At 48.1% G+C, this 21,129-nt stretch overlaps 1 protein-coding gene across 4 annotated transcripts; it reads right to left on the bottom strand.

Annotated features, from left to right (window-relative positions):
• Positions 1–4,825: 4,825 nt before the first annotated feature.
• On the bottom strand, positions 4,826–14,647 carry fadd (Fas (tnfrsf6)-associated via death domain). Of its 4 annotated transcripts, none has more exons than XM_086008200.1 (4): positions 14,357–14,647; positions 14,105–14,314; positions 12,971–13,367; positions 4,826–7,391 (listed from the first exon to the last, which is right to left on the bottom strand). In XM_086008200.1, exons 3-4 carry the CDS (start codon positions 13,293–13,295, stop codon positions 7,123–7,125), a joined length of 594 nt encoding a protein of 197 aa, XP_085864326.1. In that variant the 5' UTR covers positions 13,296–13,367; positions 14,105–14,314; positions 14,357–14,647; the 3' UTR covers positions 4,826–7,122. The 4 variants fall into 4 exon arrangements, with proteins under 4 accessions (XP_085864326.1, XP_085864327.1, XP_085864324.1 ...); XM_086008201.1 differs by having other exon boundaries at positions 12,971–13,347; XM_086008198.1 differs by lacking the exons at positions 14,105–14,314; positions 14,357–14,647 and having other exon boundaries at positions 12,971–14,092.
• Between the last annotated feature and the right edge of the window lie 6,482 nt (positions 14,648–21,129).

The following is a 21,129-nucleotide window of genomic DNA, read 5'->3' as shown; positions in this document are numbered from 1 at the left end:
CAGACAGAAAGACTACAAGTAAAGAATACCTCGTGTATAAAGACTAATTTCAAAATAATAGCTTAGCATCTCGATAACAACAACAACTTGTATTTATATAGCGTCTTTAACATAGTAAATTGTCCCAAGGCACTTCACAGGAGTATTAAAAGGCAAAAAATTTGACACCAAGCCACATAAGGAGAAATTAGGGCAGGCGACTAAAAGCTTGGTCAAAGAGGTAGGTTTTAAGGAGCGTCTTAAAGGAGGAAAGAAAGGTAGTGAGGCGGAGAGGTTTAGGCAGGGAATTCCAGAGCTTAGGGCCTCGACAACAGAAGGCACGGCCACCAATGGTTGAGCGATTATAATCAGGGATGCTCAGGAGGGCAGAATTAGAGGAGCGCAGGCATCTCGGGGAGTTGTGGAGCTGAAGGAGATTACAGAGATAGGGAGGGGCGAGGCCATGGAGAGATTTGAAAACAAGGATGAGAATTTTGAAATTGAGGCGTTGATTAACCAGGAGCCAATGTAGGTCAGCGAGCACAGGGGAGATGGGTGAGCGGGACTTGGTGCGAGTTATGACACGGGCAGCTGAGTTTTGGATGACCTCAAGTTTATGTAGGGTAGAATGTGGGAGGCCAGCCAGGAGTGCACTGGAATAGTCAAGTCTCGAGGTAACAAAGGCATGGATGAGGGTTTTAGCAGTGGATGAGCTGAGGCAAGGCCGGAGACGGGCGATGTTACGGAGGTGGAAGTAGGCGGTCTTAGTTATGCTGCGGATATGTGGTCGGAAGCTAATTCAGGGTTAAATATGACACCAAGGTTGTGAACAGTGTGGTTCAGCCTCAGACAGGTGTTAGGAAGAGGGATGGAGTCAATGACTAGGGAACGGAGTTTGTGGCAGGGACCGAAAACAATGGCTTCGGTCTTCCCAATATTTAATTGGAGAAAATTTCTGCTCATCCAGAACTGGATGTTGGACAAGCAGACTGACAATTAGAGACCGCGGAGGGGCTGAGAGAAGTAGTGGTGAGGTGGAGCTGGATGTCATCAGCATACAAGTGGAAACTGATGCTGTATTTTCGGATGATGTCGCCAAGGGGCAGCATGTAGATGAGAAATAGGAGGGGGTTCAAGGATTGATCCTTGGGGGACACCAGAGGTAATGATGCAGGAAGAGAAGCCATTGCAGGTGATTCTCTAGCTACGATTAGGTAGATAAGAATGGAACCAGGCGAGTGCAGTCCCACCCAGCTGGACGATGGTGCAGAGGCATTGGAGAAGGATGGAGTGGTCAACTGTGTCAAAGGCTGCAGACAAGTCAAGAAGGACGAGGAGGGATAGTTTACCGAGATTTCAACTATCTATTGTTCTTTTGTTCAAGGAACTGGTTACTATGACTATTGTAAATATATTAAGCATGTGTTTATTATATTATCAGATCAATCAAAATCAACTTTTATTGTCATTGTTAGTGCACAAGTGCAGTACAACGAAATGTAGGCTTGCGGCTCCCGAGAGTGTACATTTAGATTAAGACATTTAAACATTCCACATACATTAACATAAACATAACCATAATAAAGTGCATTGGCAGATGTGCAGGCTTTAGAGTTTATTTGTGGAGTTCAGTAGGATGCCAGCCCTGGGAAAGAAGCTGTTTCTAAATCTGGTCGTACGGGTGCGAATGCATCTGTAGCGTCTCCCAGATGGCAGGAGGGCGAACAAACTGTGGCTGGGGTGGGTCTGTGACCTCCGTAAACAGCGTTTCTGGTATATGTGCTCTATGGTCGGTAGCCGGGTGCCAGTAATGCGTTGGGCAGTTTTGACTACCCGCTGCAGGGCTTTCCGGTCATAGTAGCTACAGCTGCCATACCATACTGTGATACAGTTCGTCAGGATGCTCTCTATTGTGCAGCGGTAAAAGTTAGAGAGGATCAGGGGTGACAGGTTACATCCCTTCAGCCTCCTTAGGAAATATAGGCGCTGCTGGGCCTTCTTCACCAGAGAGGAGGTATTGAGGGATACATTTATATCGTCAGTTATTTATCAAAAATGCACTTGTTAAAAGTCTGAAATGATGTCTACTGCTTGCTGAGGATGCAAGAAAGGTCCTGTGCAGACATGGAACAGATTCTGCAGCTAAAGCAATTCCAGAAAGGCTTTCTGTTCATTACACTAGACGCCTTTTCAAAAAAAATTACCTGGATATCCAGGTCAATGAAGATATGCTCAAAACTCAATTATAAAGAGCAATTTAAAAGAAAGGCTTGCATTTTATGTAGCACCTTTCATGACCACCGGACGTTCCCAAGGTGCTTTACAGCCAATGAAACATTTTTTGGAGTGTAGTCACTGTTATAATGTAGGAAAATACAGAAACCAAAATACCTAGAGTAAGAAGGGCAGAAAGAACCTAAGAATGTAACACCCCCATCTAGACATTAGTATGCAAGTTCTGGTTTGACAGCAAGGCTATTATTGCCCTTGATGATATAGAGAAGAACATAGATGACTGAAGCATGAAGAATTTATGTTATGATGAAAGGTTAAGGAAGTTGAACTTGTTATCTTTGGAAAAGAGATTTCAAGGTAACTTCATTGAAGTTTTTAAGATCATGAAGGGATGTTGATAAAAAGCAAACTATTCGTTGTGGAGAAGGATTGGAATACCAGGGATCACAATTTAAAAATGAGCAAGTTAGGCATGCAAAGGGAAGTCAGGCAGGACTTTTTCATCCAAAGTAATAGATTTGAGGAATAGGCTACTAGGGAAGACCACTGCTGCAGATAACAATGGGTTTTAAGAGGCAATTGGAAGGAATTGAAGAATACGTGAGAATGCAGATAGATGGGTTGATCTTTCAATAAGGGGTGGGCTTGTTAGGCCTGGGGGTCTTTTCCTAAAGGCTATGCTCTGGAATGGAATATAAAAGTAACTATTTAACTTATACCAGCGGAACTGGGTACGGCTAGACAGTATATGCCACGTAGTACTCACCATTCTAGGTTTTCTAGGTTCATCACATCATGGCCAAGCGATCAAGAAAACACCCTGCAGACGATCTAATGCCTCTTGTGCTCAGGAATGGCAGATTATGCCACACCTAGGGACAGATCCATCAGAGTGTTCTTGGACTTGATCATCCTATGCAGCAAGCAGACAAAAATAAAGAGTGTGGAGGGAAGGCACTCCCAATCGTTTGAAAGCTGCTTCTTCAAAATGAAGAAACAGGAGCGGTGGTCTCTGGCATGCAGAAAGCCCCTTGCTCCAGAATAGGCATGTGGCAGGGGGGCATCAGCTTCACTCAATAGCAGCACTCTCAGCTCAAACTGACAAACTTGAGCACATTATTGATTGTAACCAATGCTCCCATTTTTTTGGACTGCAGGTGCTGGGCATGATTCTGCTGTTGCCATTTACACCTCCTCTAGACCCAGCTTTTGTTTCTTTACTTGTCCCATTACCAGCTCCTTTCACCTCCCACCATCATCCCTTTTGTCATTTAATCTCTCCTGCCTTCCACCCGATCACAGACCTTCCCTTTGCTCTTTCCTCCCCTTTCCCTGTCGCTGTACTTGCTTCAAACCTGCTGCATCTCGAACATTTTCCAGCTCTGACGAAGGGTCATCGACCTGAAACGTTAACTCTGTTTCGCTCTCTCCATAGATGCTGCCTGACCTGCTGAGTATTTCCAGCGTTTTATTGTTTATATAATCTAGACTGCATTGTCTGACATACTCGCTTTTGGATAAGATGTTAAACAGAATCCCTGTCTGCTCTCTCACGTAGACTTAAAAATCCCATGTCACTATTTGAAGAAGAGCAGGCGAGTTCTCCAGATGTCCTGGCCGGTATTTACCCCTTGACCAACACCCCCAATCAGATCACCTGGGTTATTTATCTCATAGCTGTATGTGGTACCTTGCTTCTCTTCTTAGGCAGTGCCTCGGAACCGAGGATGACTTGCTTCCACATTAAAAACGAGTTTGCAGGTGACTGATGAGTCCAATGCAGGACCTACAGTCTCTGTCACAGGTGGGGCAGACGGTGGTTGAAGGGGCGGGTGGGTAGGGTGCTTGGGTTGACATGCGCTCCTTGCGCCTGCTCCCGGTAAAGAGACTCGAGGTGCTCGGCCCCTCCCCAGATGCCCCCCCTCCACTTCGTGCGGTCTTGGGCCAGGGATTCCCAGGTGTCGATGGGGATGTTACACTTTTCCAAGGAGGCTTTGCGGGTGTCCCTGAAACGTTTCCCCTGCCCACCTGGGGCTCTCTTGCCATGCCAGAGCTCCGATCAGAGCGGTTGTCCTGCTCTGCTTGTACCTTGCTATGCGCAAACTGGCTGCAGCATTTGCCAACATAACAATAGACTATATTTCAAAAGCTTTAAAGCACTTTGGGATGTCCCAAAGGTCGTGAAAAGGTGCTGTATAAATGCAAGTTCCTTTGTGTTTGTTTGCAAAATGGCACACATACTTGTTAGAGGTCCCTGTGCCAAGCACCCCAAGTTACTGGGGGTTCTGGAAAGACTGCATGAATGCAAGGCCTTTCACTAGAAACATCTGCGCTTAGGTCAGTGAAGGAACCCACCATCGCCAGGTGTACCCTGACTGGAGAGGAAGGCCAGCAGCAGGAGATAAAAAGGAGAAAACATTGCTATCGAGTACACACGCACCAGTCCTTGGCTAGCAATAGTCCTTGGGGGAGAACGAGCGAACGCAATCAGTGCTGAAGTCAAGGTGCAGGCAGAATAGGATCAGCCCAGCATTGCTGCGACTCGCACCAAACCGGATTTGAGTTCTTGTGGTCAGCAAATGCAAAAACCAGAATGCCCCACTGTTCAATCTTGTCAATTCATCACTTTAGTAAGCAGGATACAGATACAACAGTTTACATCACTAATTTACCAGTGGAGTCTTTTAAAAAAAAATTAGTTCCTGGGATGTGGGCGTCGCTGGCAAGTTGCCCTCAAGAAGGTGGTGGTGAGCCGCCTTCTTGAACCGCTGCAGTCCATGTGGTGAAGGTACTCCCACAGTGCTGTTAGGGAGGGAGCTCAAGGATTTTGACCCAGTGACGATGAAAGATCGGCGATATATTTCCAAGTCAGGATGATGTGTGACTTGGAGGGGAACTTGGAGGTGGTGGTGTTCCCATGCACCTGCTGCCCTTGTCCTTCTAGGTGGTAGAGGTCACGGGTTTGGGAGTTGCTGCAGTGCATCTTGTAGATGGTACACACTGCAGCCACGGTATGCCGGTGGTGGAGGGAGTGAATGTTTAAGGTGGTGGATGGGGTGCCAATGAAGCGGGCCTCGATGGTGTTGAGCTTCTTGAGTGTTGTCGGAACTGCACTCATCCAGGCAGGTGGAGAGTATTCCATCACACTCCTGACTTGTGCCTTGTAGATGGTGGAAAGGCTTTAGGGAGTCAGGTGAATCACGTGGAAGCTCTCCTCAGCATGAATAAAAACAAACGGAAATAGTGCAATGTTCTATAGTTGGCGATGTATCAAGCAAATAAAATCTTCTATAAAAATGTTTTTTTTTTTTTTAATGGGATTAATAATTTGGTTTGTACAAAGACAAACTCAGACAATATCAGTGCTCTTTTTTGCCCACAATATTTTAAAACAGCCTTAGAAAAAGTTGATCCAAATGTAGTTTAAAACCTGATTGAGGGTGCATTCACACTATGACCCTGTGGTGAAGCGGTTTTGCTTTCCACTGAACCTGCAGTTACAGGATCAAGGCCTGGCCTGAGTGCGGAGATCAAGGCCTGGCCTGAGTGCGGAGATCAAGGCCTGGCCTGAGTGCGGAGATCAAGGCCTGGCCTGAGTGCGGAGATCAAGGCCTGGCCTGAGTGCGGAGATCAAGGCCTGGCCTGAGTGCGGAGATCAAGGCCTGGCCTGAGTGCGGAGATCAAGGCCTGGCCTGAGTGCGGAGATCAAGGCCTGGCCTGAGTGCGGAGATCAAGGCCTGGCCTGAGTGCGGAGATCAAGGCCTGAGCCGAGTGCGGCGATCAAGGCCTGAGCCGAGTGTGGAGATCAAGGCCTGGCCTGACTGTGGCGATCAAGGCCTGACCCGAATGTGGCGATCAAGGCCTGACCCGAATGTGGCGATCAAGGCCTGACCCGAATGTGGCGATCAAGGCCTGACCCGAGTGTGGAGATCAAGGCCTGACCAGAGTGTGGAGATCAAGGCCTGACCCGAATGTGGCGATCAAGGCCTGACCCGAATGTGGCGATCAAGGCCTGACCCGAATGTGGCGATCAAGGCCTGACCCGAGTGTGGCGATCAAGGCCTGACCCGAGTGTGGCGATCAAGGCCTGACCCGAGTGTGGCGATCAAGGCCTGACCCGAGTGTGGAGATCAAGGCCTGACCCGAGTGCGGAGATCAAGGCCTGGCCCGAGTGCGGAGATCAAGGCCTGGCCCGAGTGCGGAGATCAAGGCCTGGCCCGAGTGCGGAGATCAAGGCCTGGCCTGAGTGCGGAGATCAAGGCCTGGCCTGAGTGCGGAGATCAAGGCCTGGCCTGAGTGCGGAGATCAAGGCCTGGCCTGAGTGCGGAGATCAAGGCCTGGCCTGAGTGCGGAGATCAAGGCCTGGCCTGAGTGCGGAGATCAAGGCCTGGCCTGAGTGCGGAGATCAAGGCCTGGCCTGAGTGTGGCGATCAAGGCCTGACCCGAATGTGGCGATCAAGGCCTGACCCGAGTGTGGCGATCAAGGCCTGACCCGAGGAGAAACGATAATTCCTGGAGGAGGCAGTCACTTTGCTTTGCACTAGAGGCAGTTTGGGCCTTCATACCCCACGAGGTTAGCATTGGCATGGAGCCTAAACCACTACACCAAGCCTATAGTGTGAATGCACCCTTGCTTAGATGAACAGCGCAGCAAGCCTTTAAATTCTGAATGTCGCTAGCAACCTGAAACATACATCAGACATTTTCAATTAAACAGAAAACCAATGAGGATGATGGTCGAAAAAAGTACGACACCGATTACAGGATTAGGAAAAGGCCAAAACACGAGAAAAGGTTTAGCTTTAACTTTCAGAAGGAACTGAAAAATTTGCTTTGGATACCCGGAGCGTTTTTGTGACATATAATGTTGCCATTGAGAATAGTTTGTGTTCTTGTCTTAAAAGTCAATCAATCTCGTGTCGCTTCTTTGACATTATCTGCGACCAGGTTAAGTCGGCAGCTACGCAGGGCTTTTACCAGATTGTCCACAGTGGCGTCTTTTCCTTTCATCTTCTGCCATTCTATCAGAGACTGCCAAATCTGTTCCCGCATGTTGGACAGATGTCTATGTTCAATTTGCTGAAGTAATGCTTCTTTGTGCCCAAGGTTTCTCGCGAGCGCCCGCCAGTCTTTTCCAACGCCGTCACAAATCACAGCGAATGCAACATTCAGACGTCCTAGAAAATAAAGTGAATACTTAAAACGAAGCTCAGCTTTGAACTAAAGAAATCATGATTTCAAGCTTAGCAACAGTTGACAGCTTCTTGCTCATCCACACAAGCTTAACGTTGAAGGAAAGCAGTGTAAATTGGGAGTCAGAGCCCAACCTAACTCCACAGCGACAATCCCTCCTCCAGGGAGTCTCAACCCGTTTATCTCAACAACAACTTGCATTTATATAGCGCCTTTAATGTAGCAAAACGTCCCAAGGCGCTCCACAGGAACGTTAGCAAATAAAAGTTGACACTGAGCCACATAAGGAGATATTAGGATAGATGACCAAAAGCTGGGTCAAAGAGGTAGATTTTACAGAGCATCTTAAAGGGGGGGGGGAAGGGAGAGGTTTAGGGAGGGAATTTGAGTTTAGGGCCAAGGCAGCTGAAGGTTCGGTCGCCAATGGTGGAGTGATTGAAGTCGGGGATGGGCAAGAGAGGGCAGAATTGGAGGAACGCAGAGGTCTTGGAGTTTTACATCGAATATACAGCACAGAAACAGACCATTCGACCCAACCAGCCTGTGCTGGTGTTTGTACTCCACGCGAGTCTCCTCCCATTCCATCCGCCTCATCTCAGCCTTTCAGCATCTCTTTCTATTCCCTTTTCTCTCATACATTTGTCCAGTTTCCTTCCGAAAGCATCCAAGCTATTTGCCTCAACCACTTCCTGCGGTAGCGAGTTTCCACATTCTAACCACTCCCTCAGTAAAGAAATTTCTCCTTATTTCCCTATTGGGTTTATTAGTAACGACCTTGTATTTATGGCCCCTACATTTGAATTCTCCCACAAGTGGAAACATTCTTTCCACATCCACCCTGTCCATAATTTTTAAGAGGCCTCTATCAAGTCACCTCCAAGTCTTCTCTTTTCTAAAGAAAAAAGAGCTAACCTGCTCAATTTTTCTGCACTTGTCGTGGGAGCGTTTGATGGGGCAGTATAGAGTGAACTTTACGCTGCATCTAACCCATGCTGCATCTGTCCTGGGAGTAGTGATGTTAATATTGGGTTTCTAAAATGAAAAATCAGGCTGACATCCTTATGTCATATTTGACCCAGAGAGGAGCTTCCGATCACATATCCGTGCCATCACGAAGACCACCTATTTCTGGAACATCGCCCGTCTCCGCCCTTGCCTCAGCTCATCCGCTGCTGAAACCCTCATCCATACCTCTGTTACCTCTCGACTTGACTATTCCAAATCACTTCTGGCTGGCCTCCCACGTTCTACCCTACGTAAACTTGGTCATCCAAAACTCGGCTGCCCGTGTCCTAACTCGCACCAAGTCCCGTTCGCCCATCACCCCTGCGCTTGCTGACCTACACTGGTTCCTGATTAAGCAACGCCACAATTTTAAAATTCTCATCCTTGTTTTCAAATCCTTCCATGGCCTCGCCCCTCCTTATCTCTGTAATCTCCTCCAGCCCCACAACTCTCCGAGATATCTGCACTCCTCTAATTCGGGCCTCGAGTATCCTCGATTATAGCCGCTCCACCATTGGTGGCCGTGCCTTCAGCTGCCAAGGCCCTAAGCTCTGTAATTTCCTGCCTAAATCTCTCTCCTCCTTTAAGACGCTCCTTAAAACCTACCTCTTTGATCAAGTTTTTGATCATTTGCCCTAATTTCTCCTCATGTGGCTCGGTGTCAAATTTTGTTTTATAACGCTCCTGTGAAGCGCCTTGGGATGTTTTTCTACATTAAAGGCGCTATATAAATACAAGTTGTTGTTGTGGGGCTGAAGGAGATTACAGCGATAGGGAGGGGCGAGGCCCTGGAGGGATTTGAAAACAAGGATGTGAATTTTAAAATTGAGGCGTTGTGGGACTGCGAGCCAATGCAGGTCAGCGAGCACAGGGGCGACGAGTGTGGTCAGACTCTGAATCTGGATTCGCGTTGCGTTTGCACTAACTGCAACACCAGTGCAAAGCAAAAACAGTTTTTGCACCAATGCCACAGTTAAGAGTGTAAATACACCCGTAGTTTTTTTTCCCCCCAACCTCTCCCGGGAGATTGCCTGACTGGTGGCTGGGGAGGGTCGATGGGGATGATGGCGTGTAGAAGTTACACACCATCCTGACTTGGAAACATATCGCCATTCCTTCATCGTCGCTGGGTCAGAATCCTCAAGCTCCCTCCCTAACAGCACTGTGGGAGTACCTTCACCACACGGACTGCAGCGGTTCAAGAAATGGCTCACCACCACCTTCTCAATGGCAATTAGGGATGGGCAATAAATGCTGGCCTTGCCAGCGACGCCCACATCCCATGAACGAATAAAAAAAAGTCACCCCGTGACAGTATAGGACAGGCTCGATGGACCAACTGGTCTTTCCCTGTCCTTCATGTTCATATGCTTGGATCTCTATAGCGAGAGCTCCAATTTGAGGTTAGAACACAAGAAAATGTAGAATGACCATAGATCATTTCGATCCTTTGTCCTACAGATCATACGATCGCACAGTGGACATCCTGGCCAATATTTATCCCTCAATCAACATTACTGAAAAAAAAAATTACCTGGTCATTATCACATTGCTGTTTGTGGGAGCTTGCTGTGTGCAAATTAGCTGCCGCGTTCCCTACATTACAACAGTGACTGCACTTCATTGGCTGTAAAGTGCTTTGAGACGTCTGGTGGTCGTGAAAGGCGCTATATAAATGCAAGTCTTTCTTTTTATACTGCTCATCTAATCCCCAGAGGCAAAGCCCTGCACAGTTTCTCCCTGATCTTAAAGGCAATCAAACATTCGAATGTCTGTCCATCCCCATATCTACATTTGGTTGGTTGCCATACATGGATGACACTTTTGTGCCTAATTAGCATTGTGTTCCATAGACAGGTAAATGTGAGGTATGACATTTTGGTAAGAAAAATAAGGAGGTCACATAATTATTTGGAAAATAAGAAACTAAGTGGGATGGAGGAGCAAAGGGATCTTGGAGTACAAGTACACAAATAACAAAGTAGCAACACAGGTTAGCAAGGCCATAACAAAAGCAAACCAAGCACAGGAAACTCTCGTTTAAACGGCACCTAAATATCCGGAATTTTCTATTAACCGGCAAAATTCATACTCCGAAAACACCTCAATAACCGGCAATGTTGCCGAGTCCGAGTCTCCCACGGTGGCCGAGTTAGTCAGTGGGGGTAGTTCTCCAAACTGCCACTACTCAGCTTCTTGGCGCTGTCGGAAGTCCGAACACCTCAATAACAGGAGTCTGACTCTTTGTTTGTTAAAAATAGCCTCGGTAGAGAACCCTCTCCGTCATCCAGAATTTTTAATCAACCGGCACCATCCCGGTCCCGTCGGAGCCAAATACCAGAGAGTTTCCTGCACTAGGGTTTATTTATGCTACACTTGGGAGTACTGCGCACAGTTCTGGTCGCCATATTATAAACAGGATATAGAGGCACTGGAGAGGGTGCAAAAAAGATTTATAAGGATGATACCAGAAATGTCACGGTTTTACCTTTCAGGAAAGGATGATGAACAGACTGGGTCTCTTTTCCCTTGAAAAGAGAAGGCTGAGGGCCTAATAGAGGTCTTTAAAATTATGAAAGGTTTTGATAGAGTGGATACAGAGAGGGTGTTTCCACTTGTGGGGAAGAGCATAACTAGAGGCCATCAATATAAGATAGTCACTGAGAAATCAAATAGGGAATTCAGGAGAAACTTCTTTGCCCAAAGAGTGGTGAGAATGTGGAACTCGCTACCACAGGGAGTGGTTGAAGTGAATAGTATAGATGCAATTAAGGGGAGGCTAGACAAGCATATGAGGGAGAAGGGAATAGAGGGTTATGCTGATAGATTTAGATGAGGAAAGACGGAAGGAGGCTCGAGCGGAGCATAAACGCCGGCATGGACTGGTTGGGCCGAATGGCCTGTTTTTGTGCTGTATATTCTATGTAATCCTATGAAGAATTATCTTTGTCTATATCTTATCCAACTTTATGCCGTGCCAGATTTCTAGCCAGGCCTTTTTTTGTTGACGGTGTTAAAATGACACTTCAATAATCGGCTCTGCTGGAAGTCGGCTTCACATATCCACTACTCGGAGGAATAAACAAGCTGAAAACTAGTTCATTTATAATTCTGCACCAAGTTAAATAGCTTACTTACATAAATTATCACTGCCTCTCAGAATTTTCAAGACCTAGATCATTTACACCTACCCCAGACCCTCTCCCACCAATCTTTTCTTCACTGAACACAGTTCAGCTTTGGATTTCTCCCTCCATAACTTAAAGAAAGAACTTGCATTTAAATAGCGCCTTTCACAACCTCAGGACGGCCAGAAGTGCTTTGCGTCCAATCAAATACTGCTGTAATGTAGGGAAATGCGACAGCCAATTTGCACACAGCAAGTTCACACAAATAGCAATGAAATAATGATCAGATAATCTGCGTTTTAGTGATGTTGGTTGAAGGATAAATATTGAAAAAGGACACCGGGAGAACGCCCCTTCTTTTCTTTGAATAGTGGCATGGGATCTTTTACATCCAAGCAGGATCTTGGGTTGGACATTTCATCTGAAAGACGGCACCTCCAACAGTGCAGAACTCCCTCACTGAAGTGCCAGCCTAGATTATGTGCCCAAGTCTCTGGAGTGAGACTTGAACCCACAACCTTCTAACTCAGACTCCAGAGTCAAGGCTGACACCTTGGAGCTCTAAAGCCCAAAATCATCCAATCTGGTCTTCTCAGAGCCATCTCGAACATAACAACTTGCGTTAAAACAAAATCACAAAATGTTGTGGCACAGGCCATTCAGCCCATCGTGCATGTGCCAGTTCTTTAAAAGAGCTTTTAACGTAGTAAAACGTCCCAAGGCGCTTGAAAGGAGCGTTATCAAACTAATTTTGATAGTCTCTTGGATGTAGAGTGCCCAAAACTGCACAGTATTTGAAATGTGGCCTCAACAAGGTTCATATAACTGGTTCTGGCTAATAGATGCATCCTGGTACTTGAGTAACCTGATTAAAGATCTGTCTTACATCATCTTTTGCACATCTGTAAGGAAGTGTCAGCTGTGGTTTAGGTGGTAGCACTCTCGCCTCCGAGTCAGAAGGTTGTGGGTTCACAGCCCCACTCCAGAGACATGAGCACAACAATCTAGGCTGACACACCAGTACTGAGGGAGTGCTGCACTGTCGGAGGTGCCGTCTTTCAGAGGAGACGTTAAACCGAGGCCCCGTCTGCTCTCTCGGGTGGACGTAAACGATCGCACGGCACTACTTCGAAGAGCAGGGGAGATATCCCGGGTGTCCTGGCCAATATTTATCCCTCAATCAACATCACTAAAAAACAGATTATCTGGTCCAGACCCCAGCTCCTGTTTGGGGGACCTTGCTGTGCGCAAATTGGCAGCCACGTTTCCTACATTGCAACAGTTCATAAAGTACTTCATTGGCTGTAAAGCGCTTTGGGACGTCTTGAAAGGCGCTATAGAAATGCAAGACTTTCTTTTTGCAAGGAAGGTTGTCCAACCCTTTTTCATGGAAATGCTGTCCCTCCACCGTTAAAAAGTTAGCTTCAAACCTCTACCTGTGCTTGCTCCAACTTCACACACAGGCTGCTGCAGATGTCCGTTTCCCTGCTGGAAAGCAAAGAGTTTATTCTGCAGGTCGGGCCGTTTAATGTTGTCCAGGAGCACAGACAGCAAGTCGGGGTTTGCAGAGGAGAGCAGGTCCAGCTCCTCCAGCACCTGGAACAGCTGGTTCCCGCTGGTGATGGTCTCCAGCTTCTTCTTGCCAATCTTCTCCTTACACAGAAACTTCAGGCTCTCCAGGTTGTCTTTAGACAGGTTCTGCGAGATGTCGTTGAGCAGCAGGTTGAAACTCATCTCCGCCTCGTCCATGGCCATGTTTCCCTGGAGACCTTCTAGATAGCAACCCCCAAAGGTCGAGAACAGGGGCCTGAGCCTGGAGCTGGGGGCCTGGGCCTGGAGCTGGGGGCCTGAGCCTGGGAGCCTGAGCCTGGAGCTGGGGGTCTGAGCCTGGAGCTGGGGGTCTGAGCCTGGAGCTGGGGGCCTGAGCCTGGAGCTGGGGGCCTGAGCCTGGGGGCCTGAGCCTGGGGGCCTGAGCCTGGAGCTGGGGGCCTGAGCCTGGAGCTGGGGGCCTGAGCCTGGAGGCCTGAGCCTGGAGCTGGGGGCCTGAGCCTGGAGCTGGGGGCCTGAGCCTGGAGCTGGGGGCCTGAGCCTGGAGCCCTGAGCCTGGAGCTGGGGGCCTGAGCCTGGAGCTGGGGGCCTGAGCCTGGAGCTGGGGGCCTGAGCCTGGAGCTGGGGGCCTGAGCCTGGAGCTGGAGGCCTGAGCCTGGAGCTGGGGGCCTGAGCCTGGAGCTGGGGGCCTGAGCCTGGAGGCCTGAGCCTGGAGGTCTGAGCCTGGAGCTGGGGGCCTGAGCCTGGAGCTGGGGGCCTGAGCCTGGAGGCCTGAGCCTGGAGCCTGGGGGCCTGAGCCTGGAGCCCTGAGCCTGGAGCTGGGGGCCTGAGCCTGGGAGCCTGAGCCTGGACCTGGGGGCCTGAGCCTGGACCTGGGGGCCTGAGCCTGGAGCTTGGGGGCCTGAGCCTGGAGCCCTGAGCCTGGAGCTGGAGGCCTGAGCCTGGAGCTGGAGGCCTGAGCCTGGAGCTGGGGGCCTGAGCCTGGGGCCTGGGAGCTGGGGGCCTGAGCCTGGGACCTGAGCCTGGGAGCTGGGGGCCTGATCCTGGAGCTTGGGGGCCTGAGCCTGGAGCTTGGGGGCCTGAGCCTGGAGCTTGGGGGCCTGAGCCTGGAGCTTGGGGGCCTGAGCCTGGAGCTTGGGGGCCTGAGCCTGGAGCTTGGGGGCCTGAGCCTGGAGCTGGGGGTCTGAGCCTGGGAGCTGGGGGGGCCTGAGCCTGGAGCTGGGGGCCTGATCCTGGAGCTGGGGGTCTGAGCCTGGGAGCTGGGGGGCCTGAGCCTGGGAGCCTGAGCCTGGAGCTGGGGGCCTGAGCCTGGAGCCTAGGGTCTGAACCTGGAGCTGGGGACCTGAGCCTGGAGCTGGAGTCGAAGCCTGGAGCTGGAGTCGAAGCCTGTAGCCGAACCTCAGCACAATCCCTCTCCTTCGGCCGGCCCCGGGGCGCTAATTGCCGGGTCTTGAACGAACGCACCCTCCCCGCTCCCGCGCACTCACTTCCGGCAGCGCCGCCTCCCGCCAGCGCCCCACCCAGCGGCCGGGCGGTGACACTGCAGCTCACCGCCTCACACCTGGGAACTCTCAGCCCATTCAGCAACAAGTTGCACTTATATAGCGCCTTCAACATATTAAAACGCCCCAATGCACTTCACAGGAGCGTTATCAAACACAACTTGACACCTGTATATGAACAATATCCAAAGGCGACATGAGGAAAAACTATTTTAAGCAGCGTGTGGTTCGGATCTGGAATGCACTGCCTGAAAGGGTGGTGGAGGCAGACTCAATCGTAACTTTCAAAGGAAGTTGGATAAGTACCTGAAGGAAAAAAAATTGCAGGGCTACGGGGAAAGAGCGGGGCAGTGAGACTAGCTGAAGTGCTCTTGCAGAGAGCCGGCACGGGCTTGACGGGCCGAATGGTCTCCTTCTGTGCTGTAATATTTCTATGATTTTATGATTCTATTTATAAAACACGGGTTTGGCTTTAACTGGAGTATTGTGTCCAATTCTGGGCACCACACTTTAGGAAGGATGTGAAGGCCTCAGAGAGGGTGCAGAAAAGATTTACAAGAACGGTTCCAGGGATGAGGGACTTCAATTACGTGGATAGACTGGAGAAGCCGGGGTTGTTCTCCTTAGAGCAGAGAAGATTGAGAGGAGATTTGATAGAGGTGTTTAAAATCATGAGGGGTCTGGACAGAGTAGATAGAGAGAAACTGTTCCCATTGGCGGAAGGGTCGAGAACCAGAGGACACAGATTTAAGGCGATTGGTAGAAGATCCAAAGGCGACATGAGGAAAAACTTTTTAACGCAGTGAGTGTTTAGGATCTGGAATGCACTGCCTGAAAGAGTGGTGGACTCAATTGTGGCTTTCAAAAGGGAATTGGATAAGTACCTGAAGGAAAAAAATTTGCAGGGCTACGGGGAAAGGGCTAAGTGGGACTAGCTGAAGTGCTCTTGCAGAGAGACAGCACAGACTTGACGGGCCGAATGGCCTCCTTCTGTGCTGTAACCTTTCTGTGAATCTATGATTCTATCACCAAGCCACATTAAGAAGATATTAGAACAGGTGACCAAAAGCTTGGTAAAAGAGGTAAGTTTTAATGAGCGTCGTAAAGGAGGAAAGAGAGGTAGCGAGACGGAGAGGTTTAGGGAGGGAATTCTCGAGCTTAGGGCCCAGGCAGCTAAAGGCATGGCCGCCAATGGTGGAGCGATTAAAATCGGGGATGCTCAAGAGGTCAGAATTGGAGGAGCACAGATATCTTGGGGCATTGTGGGGCTGAAGGAGATTACAGAGATAGGGAGGGGCGAGGCCATGGAGGGATTTGAAAACAAGGATGAAAATTTTGAAATCAAGGCGTTGCTTAACCGGGAGCCAATGTAGGTCAGCGAGCACAGGGGTGATGGGTGAACGGGACATGGTGTGAGTTAGGACACGGGCAGCCGAGTTTTGGATGACCTCAAGTTTACGTAGGGTAGAACATGGGAGGCCGGCCAGGAGTGCGTTGGAATAGTCAAGTCTAGAGGTCATCACTTATTTCCTGGTATGTTACACACTTTAAAAAAAATACCACCCACCCCCCACCCCCGTTCCTGCAATACCGCTTCGTCCTTCCTATATATAGCTTTTCACACTGGTCAACTCTAAATTTCATCTCTCATTGTTCTGCCCACTTGCATATTTTGCCCACAGAAACAGGAGTTGGCCGTTCAGCCCCTCGAACCTGTTCCGCCATTCAATCAGATCATGGCTGATCTGTAACTTAACTCCATTTACCCGTTTTGGTTTTATGTCTCTTAATACCCTTACCTAAAAAAAATCTATCAACACAAAAGCAAAATACTGCGGATGCTGGAAATCCGAATTAAAAACAGAAAATGCTGGAAAAACTCAGCAGGTCAGGCAGCATCTGTGGAGAGAGAAACAGAGTTAACGTTTCAGGTCGATGATCCTTCGTCAGAACTGGAAAAAGCTGGAGATGGAACAGGTTTTTAAGCAAGTGTAGGGGCAGGGAAAGGGGGGAGGGGAGGAAAGAACAAAAGGGAAGGTCTGTGATAGGATGGCAGGCAGGAGAGATTAAGGGGGAAAAATTTGGTTGGTTAGCGCCTCCCGTTAGCACCTCTGGGGGGCGTTAACGGGGCGCTAGGAACTTAGCACCCGAGCGCGGTGGTTTTAGCACCGCTCGCGAAATTGACCAGTCGTTTTGTGGCGGCACTAAACACTACTGCCACGATCTACTGCGCCCGCAGATCGTGATGTCAGTCAAGCGTGCAACGCCCCGGTAGCACCCCGGACCAGATATTGAGTCGCGCCCCCTGCCTTAGCGCCAGCCGCTAGGAACGACAGATAAAGGGGAAAGTTTTCAAGATGGGAATGGGCTGGGGAACGCTATTTAAAGGCGGGCGCTTCCTGCCTTTTCTTGTCGGCAAAACTTTTGGTTTTAACGCTGTCCTAAGGAGTTTTGGCCCTCAGCACCACTTTTGAGGTTCTTAAGCGCCGAGCTCTTTCCGTGGGCTTCCATTAGTGCTTCCATCACAATTGCTTTAGAGGTCTCTCCAGGCCGAGATTCAAGGCTGCAATGAGCAGGGTGTGGCTGGCCAGCAAGGTGGCCCCTCCCCTTTAAGAACTGGACGGAGCCAGTCTGTCTGGCTTCCATGGTAACAGACATCGCCTGAGCTTCAGTAGCGTTCTGAGGTAGCGCCTCGCTCCCTGACGCTAGCGCCTTAAGAGAGGTGTGCAGCGCCTGATTTAGCGCTCAAATCACCTCCAGGGCGATAGAGGCGAATTTTGCAGTTGGAGGCGATAATTAGCGCCGGCCGATATTAGCGCCCCAAAATAGGCGATACCGAATTTTATCCCCTAAGAGACAAAAGTGATGATGGTGCAAGGCAAAAGGAGATGGTAATGGGACAAGTTAAGAAGCAAAAGATTACTTTAGATGAAGTGTAAATGGCACTGGCAGAATGATCGACAGCTGCCATGTGAGAGTGAGAAAAAAAAAGAGATGGGGCAGAGGTTATGATCTGAAATTGTTGAACTTGATGTTGAGTCCAGAAGGCTGTAAAGTGCCTAATCGAAAGTCTTATCTGTTATGTTCATTAATAACTAGTCGTTTTTATTAAGAACAGCTAGCTTTTGCTAGACACTTTATTGAGCACATGTGGACTAGGTACAGTATCTGTAGAGGCATCCATCTTGACTACTGCCTTGTGGGTAGCCTAGTGCATCGTGGGTAGCCCACTCTTATATACATACAGCACCACCTAGTGTACCATTCCAGAATGACAGGTTACTGATCATTACATTATCAGTCTCAGTTTTGAAATTATCAATTGATCCCCAGCATCAACAGCTTTTTGGGGGAGAGAGTTCCAGATTTCCACTACTCTTTGTGTAAAGAAGTGCTTCCTGACATCACCTCTGAACGGCCTAGCTCTAATTTTAAGGTTAATGTCCGACTCATTCTGTAATCTCTGGGCTGCCTCTTTTGATTCCACCGCCCCCTCCTAGTCTGGTATCATTGAAAGTTTTTGGATTCTGGTCGTTGAATGAAATTCGAAACCGTAGTGGTCCCAGCACCGAGCCCTGAGATACCCCACTCAATCGATTGTTATTGCCGCAATGTGTTATTTAAACAATGGAAGTTCACTCAACACTACTGCATGGCAAAATATCATGCGGTGTACCTGAATGATCTTGTGAATTACTATCTCATTGTGGGCGTGATGGATGGGAGTAAGGTGTTTAAGTCCACCATCTACAAGGCACAAGTAAGGAGTGAGATGGAATACTCTCCACTTGCTTGGATGAGTGCAGCTCCAACAACACTCAAGAAGCTCGACACCATCCAGGACAAAGCAGCCCGCTTGATTGGCACCCCATCCACCACCTAAAACATTCACTCCCTCCACCACCATACCGTGGCTGCAGTGTGTACAAGATGCACTGCAGCAACTCGCCAAGGCTTCTTCGGCAGCACTTCCCAAACCTGCGTCCTCTTCCACCTAGAAGAACAAGGGCAGCAGGTGCATGGGAACACCACCACCTCCAAGATCCCCGCCAAGTCACACACCATCCTGACTTAGAAGTATATCGCCGATCCTTCATCGTTACTGGGTCAAAATCCTGGAACTCCCTCCCTAACAGCACTGTGGGAGTATCTTCACCACACGGACTGCAGCGGTTCAAGAAGGGTGCTCACCACCACCTTCTCAAGGGCAATTAGGGATGGGCAATAAATGCTGGCCTTGCCAGCGATGCCCACATCCCATAAACAAATTTAAAAAATATGGTGGTGCAGAGAATGTCACTCAGCATCACTCCTGTGCACCCTCCAGTGGTTGACTATGGAAAGAAACTGAGGCCTAAAAGCAGTCTGTCTTTACAACTGGGGTATATGGTACACGGCAAAGCAAAGAACCAAAGATGGAAAGAGAATAAAGTCTCTCTCTCTCTCTTACAGAAGATTGTACAGCTATACCAGCCAGATACAGGCAAATATAAGTGTGTTATTTAGTTATAGAAATTTAGAAATTTCTCGGAGCTCAAGGGAGATGAGATTTACGGCAGCTAATCCAGATACAGTCACCACCACGGAAGGTGAACTTAACCTGGAGCGGAGAATCCAGAAGGTACGGAGACCTCCTCCATTGATGGACATTCATCCCTACGACATCTCAGAAGGCTAATTCCATCCTATCAGAGGAAAGTGAGGCAACCAGTTCATCCACACCAGCTCATAAGGACGAGGCTATATAAGTTCTGGTAACGTTGGTAACAGCGATCTAAGGAGTCTAATTATAAATTAATCTCAGCAATTTATACCAAATTGAGACTCTAATATCAACTGTTAATACAGAATTACTGTGAAACAACTGAACTGCCTTTGTCACCTCTTATTTATTTTGTTAATTAACCCCATCTACTAATTATTTGCATACTCAATATTTAAGTTTAACTGCTGTTAACTATTATTTTAAGGTTAAACAAACAACTGTTAGTTCATGACTTTGTTGTCTGACTTCTTTAATAATTGAGATAATTTAATAATCATTCACTTACTAGCTTGTGCAGATCCTGAAGGGAGGTTGGTAATGTAAATGCTAATGTAGTCCAAACAGGTTGATGTAATATAGTTTGGCGCAACAAATTTAGTCACCGTTAGCTCCTTGGCATAGATGGGGTGGTAAACCCCAGATTGTTCCTTGACGAGGAGTTAAAGTGAAGAGTTTAAGAACTTTTCTGGAGTCCACGATGAATATTCTTGCCAGGTTATTGGTCCCAGTGTTCTTGCACATCACTGTTTGCATCTCTCCATAAATAACTAGTAACTGTGCCTGAACATTTTTCAAAGACGTTTAAAAATCTTATTGAAACATAGAAGATACTGAGGGGGCTCGACAAGGTAGATGCAGAGAGGATGTTTCCCCTCGTGGGGAAATCTAGAACTCGGGGGCACAGTCTCAGAATAAAGGGTCGCCCTTTTAGAACTGAGATGAGGAGGAATTCCTTCTCTCAGAGGGTCGTAAATCTGTGGAATTCTCTGCCCCAGAGAGCTGTGGAGGCTGGGTCATTAAATACATTTAAAGTGGAGGTAGACAGATTTTTGCAAGATAAGGGAGTGAAGGGTTATGGGGAGCGGCTGGGAAGTGGCTTTGAGCCCAAGATCAGGTCAGCCATGATCTTATTGAATGGCGGAGCAGGCTCGAGGGGCCAAGTGGCCTATTCCTGCTCCTATTTCTTATGTTCTTAAAAGATTGAAATTGGATACAGGAATTGAAGGAAATAGAATACAGTTTAGTGATCACTTGAACTCACTCAAGGTGGGATGCCTCTGAGAAATATGGCACTGATATTTTATTTTAACGACTGGTTTGTGATGTATATTCATATTCACAACATATACACATCATTTTGTTTCAAACCTCCCACTTTCTGCAGTCTTTTTACATATCCTGCGGTTGCTATTTAGTAGAATTTAACTCAAGTTTATCCTTTTCAGTTAATTAATAGAATAATGCAGTTAAGATCATACATGCATTTTTTATACATATTATAATTATAGCACACCCATCTACCTATTATACATAAATGTTTTTTTTTTTGGGGGGGGGCTCTGACACATTTCAGACAGTGCTTCAAAGCATCAAAATTATATTTAAAAAAAAGAAAGGCAATTAAACTCTTTGATTGACCTCAGATTTGAGCTAACTTATCGCTTTAAGAACATAAGAACATAAGAAGTAGGAGCAGGAGTAGGCCATACGGCCCCTCGGGCCTGCTCCGCCATTCAATAGGATCATGGCTGATCCGAATCTAGACTCATGTCCACTTCCCTGCCCTCTCCCCGTAACCCCTAATTCCTTTATCTGCTAGGAAACTGTCTATCTCCATTTTAAATTTATTTAATGTTGCAGCTTCCACAGCTCTCTGGGGTAGCAAATTCCATAGATTTACTACCCTCTGAGTGAAGAAGTTTCTCCTCATCTCAGTTTTGAAAGGGCAGCCCCTTATTCTTAGATTATGCCCCCTAGTTCTAGGCTCACCCAT

The sequence above is a fragment of the Somniosus microcephalus genome, chromosome 15 (assembly GCF_052327205.1).
Source record: "Somniosus microcephalus isolate GS21.2 chromosome 15, FLI_Smic_1.0, whole genome shotgun sequence".
In the NCBI taxonomy this organism is placed as follows: domain Eukaryota; kingdom Metazoa; phylum Chordata; class Chondrichthyes; order Squaliformes; family Somniosidae; genus Somniosus; species Somniosus microcephalus.
Note: the sequence above shows the minus strand (reverse complement) of the source record. Positions and strands in the feature narration are given on the sequence as shown.

Bases quoted from the DNA above. Each gene is read 5' to 3' on its own strand.
- fadd (XM_086008200.1), bottom strand. From the start codon at position 13,295: ATGGCCATGGACGAGGCGGAGATGAGTTTCAACCTGCTGCTCAACGAC. The intron at 7,392-12,970 runs GTTTGAAGCTAA...TTTATTTTCTAG, and splicing joins TGGAGCAAGCACAGGTAGAG to GACGTCTGAATGTTGCATTC.